This window comes from Hipposideros armiger, unplaced genomic scaffold, assembly GCF_001890085.2.
Source record: "Hipposideros armiger isolate ML-2016 unplaced genomic scaffold, ASM189008v1 scaffold_472, whole genome shotgun sequence".
Lineage (NCBI taxonomy): Eukaryota > Metazoa > Chordata > Mammalia > Chiroptera > Hipposideridae > Hipposideros > Hipposideros armiger.
The window spans coordinates 728,491-744,582 of NW_017731822.1; the positions used below are offsets into that span (position 1 = coordinate 728,491).

At 45.8% G+C, this 16,092-nt stretch overlaps 1 protein-coding gene across 1 annotated transcript in view; it reads left to right on the forward strand.

Moving 5' to 3' along the window:
- The window catches only part of RFX8 (regulatory factor X8), a 53,470-nt gene that overhangs the window by 29,285 nt on the left and 8,093 nt on the right, over positions 1–16,092 (forward strand). The window contains exons 2-8 of the mRNA XM_019666478.1: positions 3,011–3,121; positions 3,693–3,746; positions 5,846–5,959; positions 6,801–6,951; positions 9,288–9,346; positions 10,828–10,969; positions 13,227–13,321. Of these exons, the coding sequence (XP_019522023.1) occupies positions 3,011–3,121; positions 3,693–3,746; positions 5,846–5,959; positions 6,801–6,951; positions 9,288–9,346; positions 10,828–10,969; positions 13,227–13,321 (726 nt within the window). The remainder of the gene's footprint in view (positions 1–3,010; positions 3,122–3,692; positions 3,747–5,845; positions 5,960–6,800; positions 6,952–9,287; positions 9,347–10,827; positions 10,970–13,226; positions 13,322–16,092) is intronic.

Consider the following 16,092-nt stretch of genomic DNA (forward strand, 5'->3'; position numbering starts at 1 on the left):
GAGGAGCTGGAGGTGAGGACACTGGGGAGCAGTAGACTCTGGGTGGGGTCTGTATGGTGGACAGCTTGTCAGTGCCAGGCTGAGGAATTTGGATTTCACCCAAAAGGTTGTAGAAAACCATTGAGGCATCTTCAGAAGGAGAATGACAGGATGCATTTGTTCTGAGAACAATGTCTTCCCAGATGCAGGAAGAACAAAAGGCATTGAGGAAGCTTGCTAGAGTAACTCAGGGGAGGCAGATGGTGCCTGGCTGGGAGGGCCATGACAGGAAGGGACCCCCAATCGTATCTCCAGGATTTGACACATAGTACGTGCTCACTGAAGGCTGGTGCAGTGAATGATAATAATTGCAATTACATTTCTTGGACCTGTTGAAAAATGCCAAACTGCATTTAATATACCTGGAAAATCTCAATAGAATTTCTCTTTTTTTTCTTTGTCATTTTGCTGAATGACTTCCCCTGCAGAGAGTCAAATTTGAGTTGTTCTATACCATACCTGCACTTTAGATTTTTTATTGTTTCTATTGTGAAGAAAAGATTTAAATTCATAATTTTAAAAAAAATATTTTTTTTTCCTGAAAAACCAGTTCTTTTCACAAGAACAACCTGAGGGAATTGACTTGAGAAAGTCATGAATTTGCTTTTTATTATTTTATTGTGTAACAGCTTACTATTACATTTTCCTTGTAATCATTTCTAAAATGACTACCTTTTCAGATAATTTCTTCTGAACAGGTGAAACTGTAATGTATTTGCCATGTTGAAAAGTAGAGATTTCTGCAGAGTTGGACAAAGAACAGTCTGCCTAGAGCTGCCATTCTCAACTTGAGTGTGCATAAAGGCTCGCTGGGAAAGCTGGTTACAATGATAGATTTCTGGCTTCCTCCAATTCACTCAGGCCCTCAGGAGATGAACCCCAAGCACCTCCTGGGATTTTGATGGAGATGATTTCAGGACCCCCTTTGAGAAACACTGGCTTTGATCATTAATGGTCAGGAGACCATTCATGAGGACAGGAAGTCAGGCTGAGCTATGAAAAAAAATGAATGCACTTAGGGAGGGATGTGGTAGGTAAGAGAGGCTAGCCCAGAACTGGAATTGAAGATTCCTCAGTTATTCTCTGTTAGAAGCATTGTAGATCAGGCCAGTGAACTCCATGAAATAGCCCCACCCTTTTTTGATGAACAGCCTGAGCATCACCCATACCCACATACTAGAAGTATTATCCATCAGACAGCTCTGAATGAAGCCAGTGTCCTAATGTGATAGGAATGAGGTTTGAACAGCCCCCCAGTGGAAACCCAATGGAAGCCAAACAACACCCAGTAGAAAAGTCCTTTGAGCTGTCATCTTTCCATGCTACTACTTTACATATTTGTTTAGACATCTATACCCCTACTTTATTCCAAAAATATCAACAAAGGGAGTTTTAACTTGGCATCTTCATAATATTAAGAGCACAATGTACCTTTTTCCAGGGAGCCGGTCCATTGCTTTCATCAGATTCTCAAAGGGGTTCAGGACCACAAAAGAGTTAAGAAGTACAGATTTTAGGACGCTGAGAAGACTGTTGAACATAGTTCCTAAGATTCCTCAATTTCTGATCCTCAGTGATATTGGTTGATAATGAGGGGGAAGCCGGTGGCACCTGTCTCGAGTGTGAGTAGTGTTGTGTGGGATGGTAGCTGAGCATCACTCCTCTCCCTAAGGGTCAGTGCCAGTGGTCCAGAAGCCACTCTGCCCTCAGGTGGCCTGTAGACGGCACATACTGCAAGCCCGCATAAAGGATCCACTAAGTAAGACATAAGTGAGTAGCTCAGTAAGGCTCTAAGTTCGTAAGAACTGAGAGAGCTAAGAATGAAATGCTGACCTTGGAACTGGACTCTCACAGAGCAAGCCATTAGGTTGGAGAGAGAATGAAGAGGGAAACCCTCATGCAGGTTGCAGTCCAAAACGGCAACCGTTGCCGCTCAATCCAACTCATAGAAATGGTGTCATCCTACCTATTGAAATGAAAGTTACTCAAAAGAACTTCAGGAAAATCCTGAAGGAATCATTTAAAATAAAATTAATGTCCTTTACTCAAATCAGGAGTGATGATTCCTTCCCTTGCTCAGAGGGGACAGCAGCATGGATGACACAGGAAGGAATGTGGAATTTGTTTTCTGCCATGTTACCTTTCTTCCTCTTTGATAGAAACATTTTACATTCTGTAAATTGTTCTTCTAAAGGAAATTCTGTGTCCCTCATTTTCTTTGTTGGTTAAGGCCTAAAATTTCTGAAACAACTAGCCATTTTTATACTATAGGTATGTTGACCCAGACAGGATATTGTTTTATTTCAAGGGAGGACAATTATATGGACGAAGGTTGTAGAAATGTATTTGTGGCATTAAATTATTCATAGATAATACTTTTGTACATTACTATACAGCACTTGTAATACATGACCACAAGAGTGATACATTTGGGTAGTATATTAAGTTCTAACTCCTTCCTGATGACCATAATTCATAGAATTATACAGGAAAGTTCGTATCACTTGGAATGAAATAAGGGAAGAAAGTTGCTGTGATCAATAATGTGTCCAGACAGTGTAGATACATGACCAGTGCAGTGTACACCTGAAGCTGAAGCTGAATAATAATGAATGTCAACTATAATTTTATATATATATATATATATATATATATATATATATATATAGTCACAGGATGTGGGGTACAGCATAGGGAATAGAGTCAATGGAATTGTAGCAGCTATATATGATGTCAGGGGGTAGTAGATTGGGGAAGGGGGTTATCACTTTGTGAGGAGTACAAATGTATATTACATTGTTTTGTACACCTGAAAATAAATAATAATAATAATAATAATGTGTCCAGAGATGTGGATAAAAAATTACATAGAACATTAACCTATAGTAGCAATATGATTATTACATGGTTTACATGTGAGAAAATGCATTTTATTTTATAAAAAATAATCCATTGTGTCAATGGTTTCTAGTGTGAAAATCATTCACCAATAAAGACAGACCCAGTTGGATCACCTTTGTCTGAATTCAGGAGATGTCCATTCTGGGAGCAAGAACTGGCAAAGAAGTACTCCTACAAAATGGTAGGCTTGCATGCATGGGGGAGACTAACTTTTCATGCCTCGGGCAGTAAATTTCTTCGTATTTTGCTTGTAATCATAGTTGTACCAGATGACATAATATTTGCCTTCTCCCAGACCCGTGAGGGCCAACATTTCCTCCTGGGCCTGGTGATGGTCCCCAAATTCAGGTCTTCCCCTCTCGTCCTATAGAAAAGCTCCACCTGGGACCACTCTGTCATCTTCCAGAGTGAAGGCTTCCCATGACAGAGAAGGGAACAGACAGACATGTTGATTTTCTAGAAACTGGGACTTGGGAATATGGAGGGGGAAAATTGGGGCTGAGGGCAAAAGATGTCAAAGACCGGTGCCCTTTATAGTAGGTGGGATAGACCGTGGAGTTATGACATCAAAATCGAAGCTACATCAATTTTAGGCCAATAAGGTTTGCATTACTCCACATGAGGAAAAACTTGGCTACTGTCATATAGAAATTGCAAAATGAGCAGCCTCTAGGGCTTCTGAAAGGCTTTTGAGGAGCAGTTCATTCTTGAAGTGGCCTGCGAACTGAAATAATTTTCCATCTCCTTCCTAGATGGCCTTTCTTGCTGATGAATACTGCAACTATTGTCAAGACATTTTACAAAATGTGAGGAACCAAGAACTTGAGAGGGTAGGGCTTTATCTATAAAATACAAGCTTTTATGACTCATTCTTAACCATTCTACTCGAAAAGACCTCTCGAGGGATGTCTAGTGGTAATTCATTGCACTGAAGGGCTTAGAATCCACCTGTTTTATAGTTAGTGAGTTATTGAAGGTGATATTTTTATTCAGGTTAATCATATGGAAATTTTCCAAGGTGCTAGTATGTCTAACTTTATGCTCTAAATGTAATTCTGCAGGTTTTTTTTTTTAGATCCTAATTCCAGCTGATTTTGAATAAAGTAATATTATTCACCCTGGAATTTTCAATAATGCTAAAGAGCCATTTTATTGATCCATGCTGACTGAAAAAGAAGCAAAACTTTGATGATTTAGTGTTCTAAGTGCCTCAACTTTGGGTGATAATAGTAATTCAGCATGAGTGCATTCAGTACTCAGAGTAAAGCATAATAGTGAAGGAGAGACCAAGATGTCTTCAGAATGGCCCCCATCCTAGTAATGCAACGCTGTGAATATCCATCCACATTGGTTATCTATTATATTCCTTCTTCCCTTCATTCACTCATCAATATTAACTCAATTCTTACTCTGTGCCCAGCAGCATTTCTGGAACTAAGAAGGTATTCTCCATACGGCTTGAGAAGCTGATAGTCTGGTACTAAAAGGAGCAATATAAGCCAATAAATATGATATAATATGGCAAGTTCTAGAATAGCAGTATGATTAGACTATTCTCAGTGCCCAGAGGAAGAATAATAGAGAATGCTGGAGAGTGTTTCCAGGAGGAGGCCATGTGGCTGCAGACTCCAGTGGAAAAGCAGAGGTTTGACAGACTCAAAATGGGGCAGGAAAGGGCTTCCAATGATACAGGCAAAGGTAGCAAGATGTTCACAGGCACATGACAAAAATGTGCTATGACTATGACTAGGTTTTATTATCTCTAAAGGAGAGAGGCCATATGGGAAGTGGGAAAATAGACTGGTACTAGAAAGGGCCTCTTAAGCCCTGAGAAGAATTCTGATTTATTAAGAAGGCAATGTGGGAGCAGTGACACAGATATCCATACTGGAGCAGAGAGACTGGTAAAGAGGTTTTGTCACAGTCAAACTGAGAAGCAATGAAAAATGTCAGATCTGGAATGGTGACAATTTTGTCACAGAGAAAGAGGGACAAATTAGAGAAATATTTCAGAAGCAGATGCAATAGGATTTGATAAACTTGGACTTGGGTGGTGAGGGAGTTAGCAGAGACGAGCCCATGGCTGCTGCCTCATTCAAATCCACCAACCCTAAAAGGTCATGAGAGGAAAAGGATTAATATATCCCGCTGTCGCACTATTGTGTTTTTTGATAAATATTTATAGAGTCTCTCTGGAGATGTTTTCTGTAGAATTCATGCCCCTGATAACAGGGTTTCAAATCAAGAGTTCATCATCAGGTAACTCAGGAGTTGGCCCTGACTTCCTTGACAGCCTGCTCAGAGTCTTACCTGAAGTCACCGGCATGTCCTAGTGTCAGGGTCACGATGCCTTTGAATACTTGAGCCTGCAGAAATCCCCAATAGTCAAGAGTCTTTGTTAGCTGGCAACTCAGGTTGGCCAACTGGTTCAGTCATGGCATCTGAAAAATTAACATGGGGGAAAATAAAGGAAAGGAAGGATGCTGCCATTTTGTTCCTCAACAAAAGTTTTCCACATTTTGCTGACAATCCTTAGATGGGTTCTAACTCGATGTCAGGAAGGAAGCCCCTTTGATTACATACTGGTACTTCTCTTTCAGAGCTAAAAAATAATTGAAGGGTCAGTCAGTCATGTTCATTCTAAACTCTGGTCTATGCTCCTCTGGCCATTTCTTCATCCTATTATAATCAGCAGGAGCCCCCTTGTGGTTAAAATAGCTTTCCTTCCTGAAAACTTCATGAAAATATGTTCCTTGTTATCCCATCCGACTGGGTAGGCTAAGCTTTACATTAACTGGGATGAAGTCCATCCCATTATCATTTGGGGCTGATTAAGTATATAGAGGGATTAGTCTCACCAGGCACAAAATCAGCTTCCGGAGATGTGTTCCATTCCTTACCACAGGTGAAGGACTTGCTTATTTCCTTCTGGAAATCTCTGCAGCAAGACACAGTGGTGCTTATGTCATTGCCTGATGTGTGTCAGCTCTTTAAATGCTACGACGTACAGATGTACAAGGTAGGAAGACGTTTGTTTGAGTTGCTGCTTTGTACCTTTCTAGGAGTTGATACCAAATGCTGGGGTTAGAACTGCAGCCCTCCCTCTCTACAGTGTCTGTGGACTTCAGGGCCTCTGAGGAGTGAATGGTGGAGTTGATGGACCATGAGTCTTCGGATCTTTCCTTAAAAGTCACCTTTTCTTTTTTAATTCATTGAGAGTCTGAGTTACCTCATGTAAAGAAAAAGCAAATACACATGGTGACCTATGATTCCCGTAACCAGGGAACCCTGAACTCAGTCAAAGATCTTTCTCTGATAGTTGCAACAAAAAAGACTCGTTTTTACTAAATGAGTAATTGGAATAATTGTTTTGAAGTATACAGAACTGCCAGGGTTTTTTGTTTGTTTGTCTTTAAACTCTATCTCTACAGTGATTATTATAGTTTAGGGGTCAGTTATATTTTCACTACAGTTTCTGTGGTGAAAGTGTGTCCTCTTTAAACTGGTTGTGAACCTTTATGTTTTATTTTGTTACTTTTTAGGAAACAAATTAGTGCTTCTAAGTTTTCAACACAATGGTTGAAAACCAGGACCTGAGTTCAGCCCTTAAAATTTTGCTTGGATCCATCTAGCATTGGCCAATACACAGTTTTTTAGAATTTTGAATCAGCTATCAATATCAGATCTTTGGGGAAAAAATGCAAATGCTGACCACACCAGTAGTGGCCAGGGTTGCTTGGTGGCTGCCATCTCTGACCTGGCGGGGCCTTTTCTCTGAGTTTGTGGCACATGTGACCACTTGGAAGTAGAGGACGCCTGCACTGCTGGGCAGTCACAGTGTCTTGACATTTTTCTTGTAGGGGATTGAGGACCTCCTCCTTCGTGACTTTCTGGAAGATGTTTCTATTCAGTATCTGAAATCTGTCCAGTTATTTAGTAAGAAATTTAAACTGTGGCTACTTGATGCTTTGGAAGGTTTTCCAACCCTTTTACAGATCTCCAAACTCAAAGGTAGGTTTCAATGAAAAAAATAAATTCGTGAGAGTAGATGCAAAATCTGACTTTCAGACCATGCAGGATCTCTCGGCTGTGTAACGCTTCCTCCCCCTCATTCATGAACACAGTCCACAGGGCCTGCCCTGCTCAGAACGTGTGGCTTTTTCTTTAGTGCCGATAACGGATTCTGATGCTGATCCATCCACACCCTTTGACTGATCCCCCTTATGAATCATAACATGGACTTTTGACAGGTCCAAGGGATTAGAGGTGTAGAAATGGTGCCTGGTGGTTGTAAAGGCTGGGAGAACCTGGCCGGCGCCTCCAGTCAGCCCCCTGCGCCTTCCTTCTTTAACCAGCTCCTGGAAGGCAGCCCGCAATCCTCCCTTCTCGCCCTCGAGCAGGACTGACCTGGCCTCAGGTGCCAACATCTCTTCACCTCCCTGTCCTGTTTGTGGCCCTCTAAAGGGCTTCAAAGAATATTGCTTCCTCCTTAGAAATTCCTCCCATATCCTTAACTTCCTCACACCTCTGGGGCCACCCAGTCATTCACACCTTATGGTCTCAGTCGCCCTGCTGACTTTTGAGAATGCTTTTTTTCCCTCCCTATCTGGCTACCAGGTTATAGTCTCTAAATACAACTTTCACCAGGCTGCCTGTCTGCTCAGGGCCTCCCGTGGCTTCCGTTCAACACCGCACATCCCTGCTCTGTGGGTGCCATGTTTTGTGGTCCTGAAAACAACCTTTGTGTGTTTGTTTTCCATCACTGCCTAGAACTCTTTCCAATGGCCCCTCCACAGCAGGGTCCTAGTGTTCTTGGGCCAGCTCAGGGCCATTCCCATCACCAGGTCCTCCCCAGTCATCTCCCTATATTTCTGTAGGTCTTGCTTTCTTTGCACAGTGTTTGCTGGTTTCTCAGAGTGCCTACAGAATAGGAACATGACAAATGTCACTCACAATCCCTCCACCCTTGGCTGTGTTCATCCTCATGTTGGGAATCTTGATCCAGTTGGACCCACTTGGAAATCTTCGCCTGGCCAGGCTGGGCCCATGAGCCCTTGTGGTTGCCAGCCTAGAAGGCAGCAGGGAGGTGACCCTAGAGAGAGAGAGTGGGGTCTGGGACTTGCTGTGAAAGGGGAGAGGAAGCCCCACTTCAGTTTTTCCGGGGTCACTTTACCACCTGCCCTAATTCAAGTCCTCAGTTTCTCTCTGTCCCTCCACTCGGCCACTTCAGCTTCCTACTTATTATAGTTGATCATCCTGTCTCCAGCCCCAGTCACACTCCCCTTCACACCCAGTGATCATTCTAAAACAGTGGTTTGATCAACTAACCTTCCATGCCCCCTGCTGCCTACAGGGTCCACTCCCCTTCACTGTGCAAAGTCATCCACTGCTTGGCCTCTGGCCCTGGCCCCATTCCCCGAAGGACCCCCACCGGTGCTCCCCAGCAACACAAGACTGGCTGTCCCCACAATGGCCTTTATTCCTGCAACTCTGTGTGCCTAGACAGCCTCTCCCACCCCCATTCCCTTGGCTAACTCCTAATTTATATGTTTAAGCCAACTTGAATGTCACCTTTTAAGTGAAGCTGTCTCTGATACCTTCTTCCAAACAGGCCTCACCCTGCCCTTAAACCCTTACTCTCTCCTTCCCTGAGCTCTCACGTTGCCAGGGAGCATTTACCTTGCTGTTGGGAAGTTGTTTGCATACCTGGTGACCCATCCTCAGAGGGTGAGCCCCTTGAGGGGAGAGGTTGCCCTCATTTGTCCAACAATTCAGCAAACATTTATGGGGTAAAACCTGCCCTTGGAAATATTTATCACATGAGTAAATTAATATATTTAAAAGGAGAGTTGCCCTCCTTTCTTTGTGTTTTTTCTTCTCATCCTTTCTTTTCCTTTGGTCATTTTCTAGGGAGAGAACTTGGCTGGCACCCATCCGGGCCTATGGACCCCGCCTGGCCCGGTGAAAATTCCTAAGTGGGTTAAACTTTATCAAGATTCCCAGCATGAATAGACATGAGAAAGTTGGGGGAACTCAGGGTTCCCGGGCAAATCTTAAACTCCTTTGAGCAGACATGTCAGATGCCGGGATTAAATAATTTTTATGACATGGATAGGGGTATTTTAGTCAAGTTGTCTTTATCAGAATCTCCTAGCCATTCGGGGAAGGGTCAGCGGGCAGTGGGACGGCGAGGCTGCATGGAGGCCTCGCTGTGTGGGAGGCCACCTGGGCAGCTGTGCCTTCCGAGGCCCATGTGTGTGCCTCCCGTCAGTGCCTTGGTTTCCCCACTGATCTACGTGACAATGTGGCGTTATAGTATCAATAATGGCGTGTATTGTTCTTAACAGAAGTTACCGTGTTTGTCAAAAGACTAAGAAGGAAGACATACCTTTCCAACATGGCAAAGGTAGGTTTCCAGCAACAAGACAGGAGGGAACAAAGCAGTTTCCCAAAGTGAAAGCTGAAAGCTCCAAGTATCCCCTCAGAGCAGGGAGGCCATTTCCATCCACCTGGAGGGCAGCGGGCACATGGGAGGACCTTGCTGACCACTGGCTAGGCAGGCCTGATGGGCTCCAGATGTCCAGCGATAAGCCCACCTTCTCCTCCCTTCCTCGGAAAGGCCCCAATCACCAGCTCTCCATGCAGGAGAGAAAGCAGGGTGAGCAGGTCAACAGTCTAAAGTTCCAGAGGGAAACCCCATAGAGGGGCCGGCAAGGCAGCCAGTGTCAGAGGTGAAAGGACCCCATAGCGGAGCCTAGGACAGACAGACAGAGCCCTTCCCCACTTGCATGGCCCTATAGACTCAGTGTCCAGGCTGCCAGTTTCCTCAGCTTTGACCTTTTTTCTCCTGGGTTGATTATGTTGCTTCAGTGTTAGATGCAGGTAGAGAAGGGATGAGGAAAAGGTTATGTAATGCTAGCACGTGGGCCACTCAGGAATCTGTCCTGAAACCCTGTGGGCACCAGGTCAGGAGAGCTGGGAACTGTCGCTCTGTTCCAAATCAGTCCCAGCTCGGGAGAACTCAGCCAAGCCTTCCTTTTAACCATCTCCATCCTTCCAGCATAAAACTCTCCCTAGATTTCAAGTTCCTGGGAGTTGTTTTCCCCATCATGTGCTCACGGCCTGTCCAGCACATTCACATTCCTGACTGGGTCAGCCAGGGAATGACACTTTCATTTCAACTCAACTCCAGTGGCCAGCTTGGGTCCTAGAGCCAGCCCCTGCTCTTCATCTTATCTCTACACTTCCTGTCACTTGGGAAAGTTTACTTAACACCCCATGTGCCCTCAGTTTACTCCTCTGCAAAATGGAGGTGGCTCTAGTGCCTACTCCTAGGGCTGGTGTGCGCACAACCCATTGCTCATCCCACAGACCCCCAAAATATGAAGGACTGGATTGTCCCCATCAGACAGCTGGGACTAAATTCTTTGTCCAAGCCTCCCAAGGGGAGAGGACAGATACAGCTTCTGAATTCCCCAACCACCCTTCGAAATCAGTCACGACTGTTTCTTCTTCAGAGCCACTGTGCCCACAGACGTGCAATCACCCACAGTTTTCTTCTAGAGTAATTCAGGCTTGTTGAGTGGGGTGCAGAGAATAAGAAACAGGGAGAGGAAGGGCCGCAGGGTCCTGAGGGCCCTAAACACATCTGCTTATGAGCAGATGCATTCTAAACGTCGATTTTCAGGAAGGCCGTTCTAGAATGCGTGAAATTCGAACATTTTCATTGTCACTGAGGATTCCATTTTGATGGGTAATACCCAAACCCACTTTGTTTCATCTCATCAACAACAACAACAAGAAGTCTTGGTAATTTGGAGGGGCGGGATTAGGCAAAAGTAAAATGACACGATTGAATTAAGTGTTATGCTTCCCCGTTACCTTCAGACTATGAGAATGGTGCTGGAAAATAACACGAGAGTCCACATGCTGAAGTCGGATCTGCATGCCATCATGGACATTTCTAAGAAAGCCCCGCCAGGTCACCCAGGCAGTGCAGACGACCTGGAGAAAACCGCAGAGAAGAAATGTAATCCCTCCTTCTGCCACTTACTTTATTGGAGTGTTTGGAATATACTGGGGGCTGGCACGGCCAACACTAATTTAGGGATTTCTTAATAGAGGTAGAACACATTTGCTCTTGGATATTATCATTTATTTTTTCCTGCCAGGGGCTAGGAAGCCCCCAGAGAACCTCTTCCAGGGTTTACCCAAGTGTCCTCCAGGCAATCAATGCTGACACACACGTTTATTGAGTGAATAAATGAGCAGATGGGTGAGATTGCTGCTTGACAATAATTCTTTCTGGAAAGCAACCTGGTGTGCTCCTTTGGGGGCCAGGGGGGAACACTTCTACATCATCTTGTACCTGCACCAATTCTTTTGTCCCATCTGAATAGGATTGTGTTAGCTCTCTGCCCTACCAGACTCGGCTGCCACTGCTGTTAGCATCAGCAAGTATTATTTTTTTACAACGTGAAGTTGAACCATGGTGCTTTTGCTGTATTTCACTACTTTACAAACAAGTGATGTTAAGCACATGGATATTCTTGCCCTTTGCTGTCTGATAATTGTAATTAGTTTTCAAGAAAAAAAAAATCTCTCTTCCACAAAGAGCTTGGCAAGCTGGCTGGCAGTGTGGTTACATCCCTGGGAGGCGGAAGTAGTGAGAGGAGGCGCGCTCCCTCTCAGGGGGAGAACGTGGCTGCTGATTTAAGTGGGGAGCTGTAGAACGTTTGCACTCCTCCCCAGACTCTGGGTCAATCTCAAGGCCTTTCTCTTGAGAGTTGCTGACAGGGGTCCATGGGGACTGTACTCCTATTTCTGCCCTTTCCAGATATGCCCGCCCACCAGAGTGCCCCAGGAAGGCCTAGCAGCTCTCTCCTTGGGGGCCTGACCCCGTCCTGGTGCACACACCTGTGCAGAAGCTGCCTCCCCAGCACCTGTGAGCTCCGTCAGGTGCCAGCTGTGGCTTATTCATCTTGGTTCACCCAACGCAATGCTGGCACAGGGTAGCACATCAGGATTTCATGACTAGATGGACACATGGATTCTGCAAGGCCTAAAAGCATCACAGATTATCCTGCCTTCTTCCTTTGACCTTGAAGTAAGATTGACCTTGTCTGGATTGTACCAGTTATTGAAATATTGAAATAGGTCCGCTCTTGTTGCTAAGTAGCCTCTGCCCCGCACCCCACTTGCCCTCCTACCCAACGCTACTCCCCCTTGATTATCTCCCCTGCTTCTGTTGCTATGCCAGGATGTCCTCTCCTACATATGCCCTCTTCCAACCACACCAGCAACTAAAAGGTGAACAACTAACCCAGCAAGCTTCAGAGCTGTGGACAGCAATGCTGATTAGTAGGAGCCCAAAGGGACCCCTCCTGGCCTACTGGCTCCCCCAGAAATCCCAGGTGGTTGCCCAAACCCTGCTCTTGCCCCCATTCTGAGCCCAGGGAGCCCCCAGGAAAGCATCAGGCCTCTCCCGCAGGTGCTTGTCAGGCTGCGTGCCGGCCTGCCTGGGGCTCCTGTGTGCCTGCTGGCACCTTGGGTGTCCTTCCAGGAGGGCACAGAGCCAGAAAAGAGCCCAGCATGGGGGCTGCCCCTGCTGACACCTGGCAGGTGAATGCTTGAGGTGTTCCTGGGAGAGCTCCCAGGTGAACCCTGACCAAGCAAGCCTCAGTCAGGCCACAGAAACCTCCTGGGTTTTCTAAACTCTGCCTGGTACCCCGTGGCACCCAAGCAGGTAGGAAGGCCAAAGGCTGCTCATTTGCCCTCCACGCTGCTCTGGCCGGTGGTGGACCCAAGTCTCCAGGCCACACATGCTAGGGCTCCACCCTTCCCGTCAGTACTGAGTCTGTAACCCTGGGCAGGGCACTGTACATCCCTCAACAGCTTTGATGTTTACCATGAGTTAATAAACCACTTCTTTAATGAAAATGGCAAGGAAGGGTGAGGTCATGTCTGTATCATGCAATGAGCTCACCTGAAGCCAGGTTCTGTGTAATTAGAAGGTGTAGTTATTATTTTGAAATATTTCTTTCCATTTCAACAAGTGGCAGAGTTGGTTCCTCTGAGGCCACACCATGTAACTCTGAACTAGACAACCGCAGAGGTGACAAATCCGGCCCTAGAATGCATCCTTTGTGTTCGAAATGAGTGTGCGGCCTCAGGGAGTGCCTTTGAACTACTGTTCGGGTATTGTCCCCTAGGTGACCTAGTATACAAACACCGACAGGAAAATTCTGATGCGTTGCTAGCGATCTTTTTATTTTGTTTCTTTATAGGTTTAAGCAGTTTAATTTCTTTGCTGGGGACATCGACAGACCTCAGTGATTTCCTGAATTGTCTATCTTCAAATCTCCAAGCATTTGTCTTCCAGGTACAAAACCACAATTTTTTTTTGAAGGGAAGGAGTGGTTGTTGATCATTCTTGCTACATGATAGCACTGAGTGCCCAAGACCTGGGGGAATGGACAACAGTTTTCTCTGGCCAGAAATGTGTCAAGGCCAGTGTGGGGATGAAGGGCAGAGAAGTGGTGTCTCAGTCCTGCAGCAAGGCAGGAATCAGAGGCTGGCACACCCGGCAGGTGTGTGTGTGGGGGTGAGTTCATGTGTGCAGGTGAGTGTGTGTGCTCAGATGAGGGCATGTGCTCAGGTGAGTGTGTGTGTGCTCAGGTGAGCGGTGTGTGCTCAGGTCAGAGTGTGTGTGCAGGTGAGGTTGAGTGAGTGTGTGTAGGTGAGTGCACATGTGCAGGTGAGTGGTGTGTGCTCAGGTGAGGATGTGTGTGCACCAAGCGAGAGTGTATAGGAGGAGGAAGGGTTTCGTCTGTTTGGGGAGAACAGTACTTATCTGGGTATTTTGCAGAAATGTCCCAGCAAAGTGTCAGGCTTGATTTCAGAAAACCAAGGCTGAACTGATGTTAGATGTGGGTGGATTTGGTCCTTCTGGTCAACACGCCACTTGGGAGTTACTTTAACAGGGTCCTTCGGCTTGATTGTCAGCCTCACCTGTATCAGCAATCACACTTCAAGGGCTGAGAATGCCATCGGAGGAAGCCACAGCACCCTTGCCCCAGTGGGCCCAGTGCGTGGGTGGGTGGGGCTCTGGGGCTGTGCATTAAAACAAGACAGGGTGGGCCTCCCATCTGTGTGGTATTGTCCCCCCTGAAGGCTGAGACCATTGGGAAAGGCCTTGATAAGGGCGTTGGAATTTAAAATGGGATGTGAAGGGTGAATAGGATGAAAATCAGCTGAGGAAGGGACACAATGTTCATGAGAGAGAATGGCATGGGTGCAGTGAGCAGACAGAAGAATGGGGGACCTGTTTAGGGAAGAAGGACTAGACACTTCTGGAGCAGAGAGCAGAGACTTGGAGGCATGACACTGGGAACGGGACTGTGGGTGCTTCCTGCTTTAGGCCTCGGTCACATTTCTTTCTCTCCCTTTCCCCTCCTTTCTGGCCTTATCCCTATCTCTGTCCTCAGAATGGAGGATAAAGGGCAGAAATAATAACTGGGTCCACAAAGACTACAGGGGGTGTCAGTGTCGCAAACCTCATAGAGATGCACCAGAGAACGCCTCAGGAAAGAGCTGGAAAGCCAGTTCTAACCCTTGGCAGGTGTCTGTTTCCATTCTTTGCTTCTTGAAAATAATCATTGCCTATTCTGTATGGTGTTTCTTCTTCCTCATTGGTCTTCAGCAAAGCTTCTTTGAAACAGTGGTAATGTGTCTGGAGTCGCATTGCTGCCAAGACATGTGCTTGTTGGCTAGGTTATCACTGATCGAAACTTGCAGTCCTCTCACTCAGCCTCTAACTTCACCAAGCTGAGCCCCCTGAGACCCTGAATACCAGCCCTGCCTTGCAGCAGCCGACAAGCTTATATGCCATTTTAGACCATGTAATGCTACGTGTTTCCTAAGTCTTCATCATTTTATCTTCAGCCTTCACACATGAGGCATGTTAGAAAAGGGTGTTTTGTAACTGCGTGCCTTTGAAGGGCTTGTTTTTGTAAAACAGCTTGGCTGATAAAAAAAAAAAACCAGAAAAACAAAACAGGCCATTGTCAATAAAATACTCAGACTGTTAAAATGTAAACCCTTGGGCTTGTCAGAAATGACTAATGGCTTCAGTCGTTAGCATCTGGCAGCATGCTGGCAGAGGAAACATTCAACTGTGTCATGTGTTTCTTCCCTTGGTTCCCCCCGGTTCTTGTGCAGTTCGGGCCCAAGAGAAGCTCTAAACAGAGGACCCTGAATTGCCACACTGGGGGGGAGCAGTGGCATGCTCAGTAATGTTTCTGGTTCATGCCTAAATGTTTGCGCAGACAGTGTTGATTGCCCAGTGCTACTTCTCTGGATGCTTTCAGAAAGTATCCTTGTATTGTTGAACGCTAGGGTTTCTTCCAAGGGTCCCATTTCAGGTGGTCAGAAACACCAGCCCAGGTGGTCAGAAGTCGCAGGGGGAGGATGCTGCTACTGAAGCGAGTTCACATCCACCCAAATCTCAGGGCGAGCCTTTGGTACATAGTGGGGGGGAGTGTGGAGGGGAGGCTTTGGGTGCAGACAGAAGGGAAGAGGAGCAAAGATGAGAAAGGGCATTTCCTCATTTCTAGCCAGTCTCCACATCTCTTCTTCAGAGACCTGGGCTGAGGCAGTGAGTGGTCCACATGCATATGATAAGACTTAGGGAAGCTTCAGGGCCATCCATCCCAACCTAAGCATGTGAAATTCACATGACTCCATTGGTTCCTAAATCATTTAAAGTGTGGCCCAAGGCCACTCTCAATCTACATGGAGAGTTTTGTTGTCCGCATATAGAGGCATCTCACTGGTACCCACTTCAGTGCCACTCAGGCTGTCAGATGACCTCAGCTCCATTGGAAACCCAGGGGGGACCTTCTGGTCCTCAGATCATTTACATGGCACAGTGACCAGCTTTGTACTTGCCAAAATCAGCATCATTACTGTTCATTGTTATGGGATTCTGTGCCACTTTTCCATAATATCAGACTTAACAAGGATAAAACAGCCACTGACCCTCTCAATAGCAACTGCCAAGTGGACTTCAGTTAGGCTGACCCTGCAGTGTTTCTCTGTCACACTTCACAACTGACTTCTTTTTAAAAATTGTGTGTGATTAAAAAAAAAAAA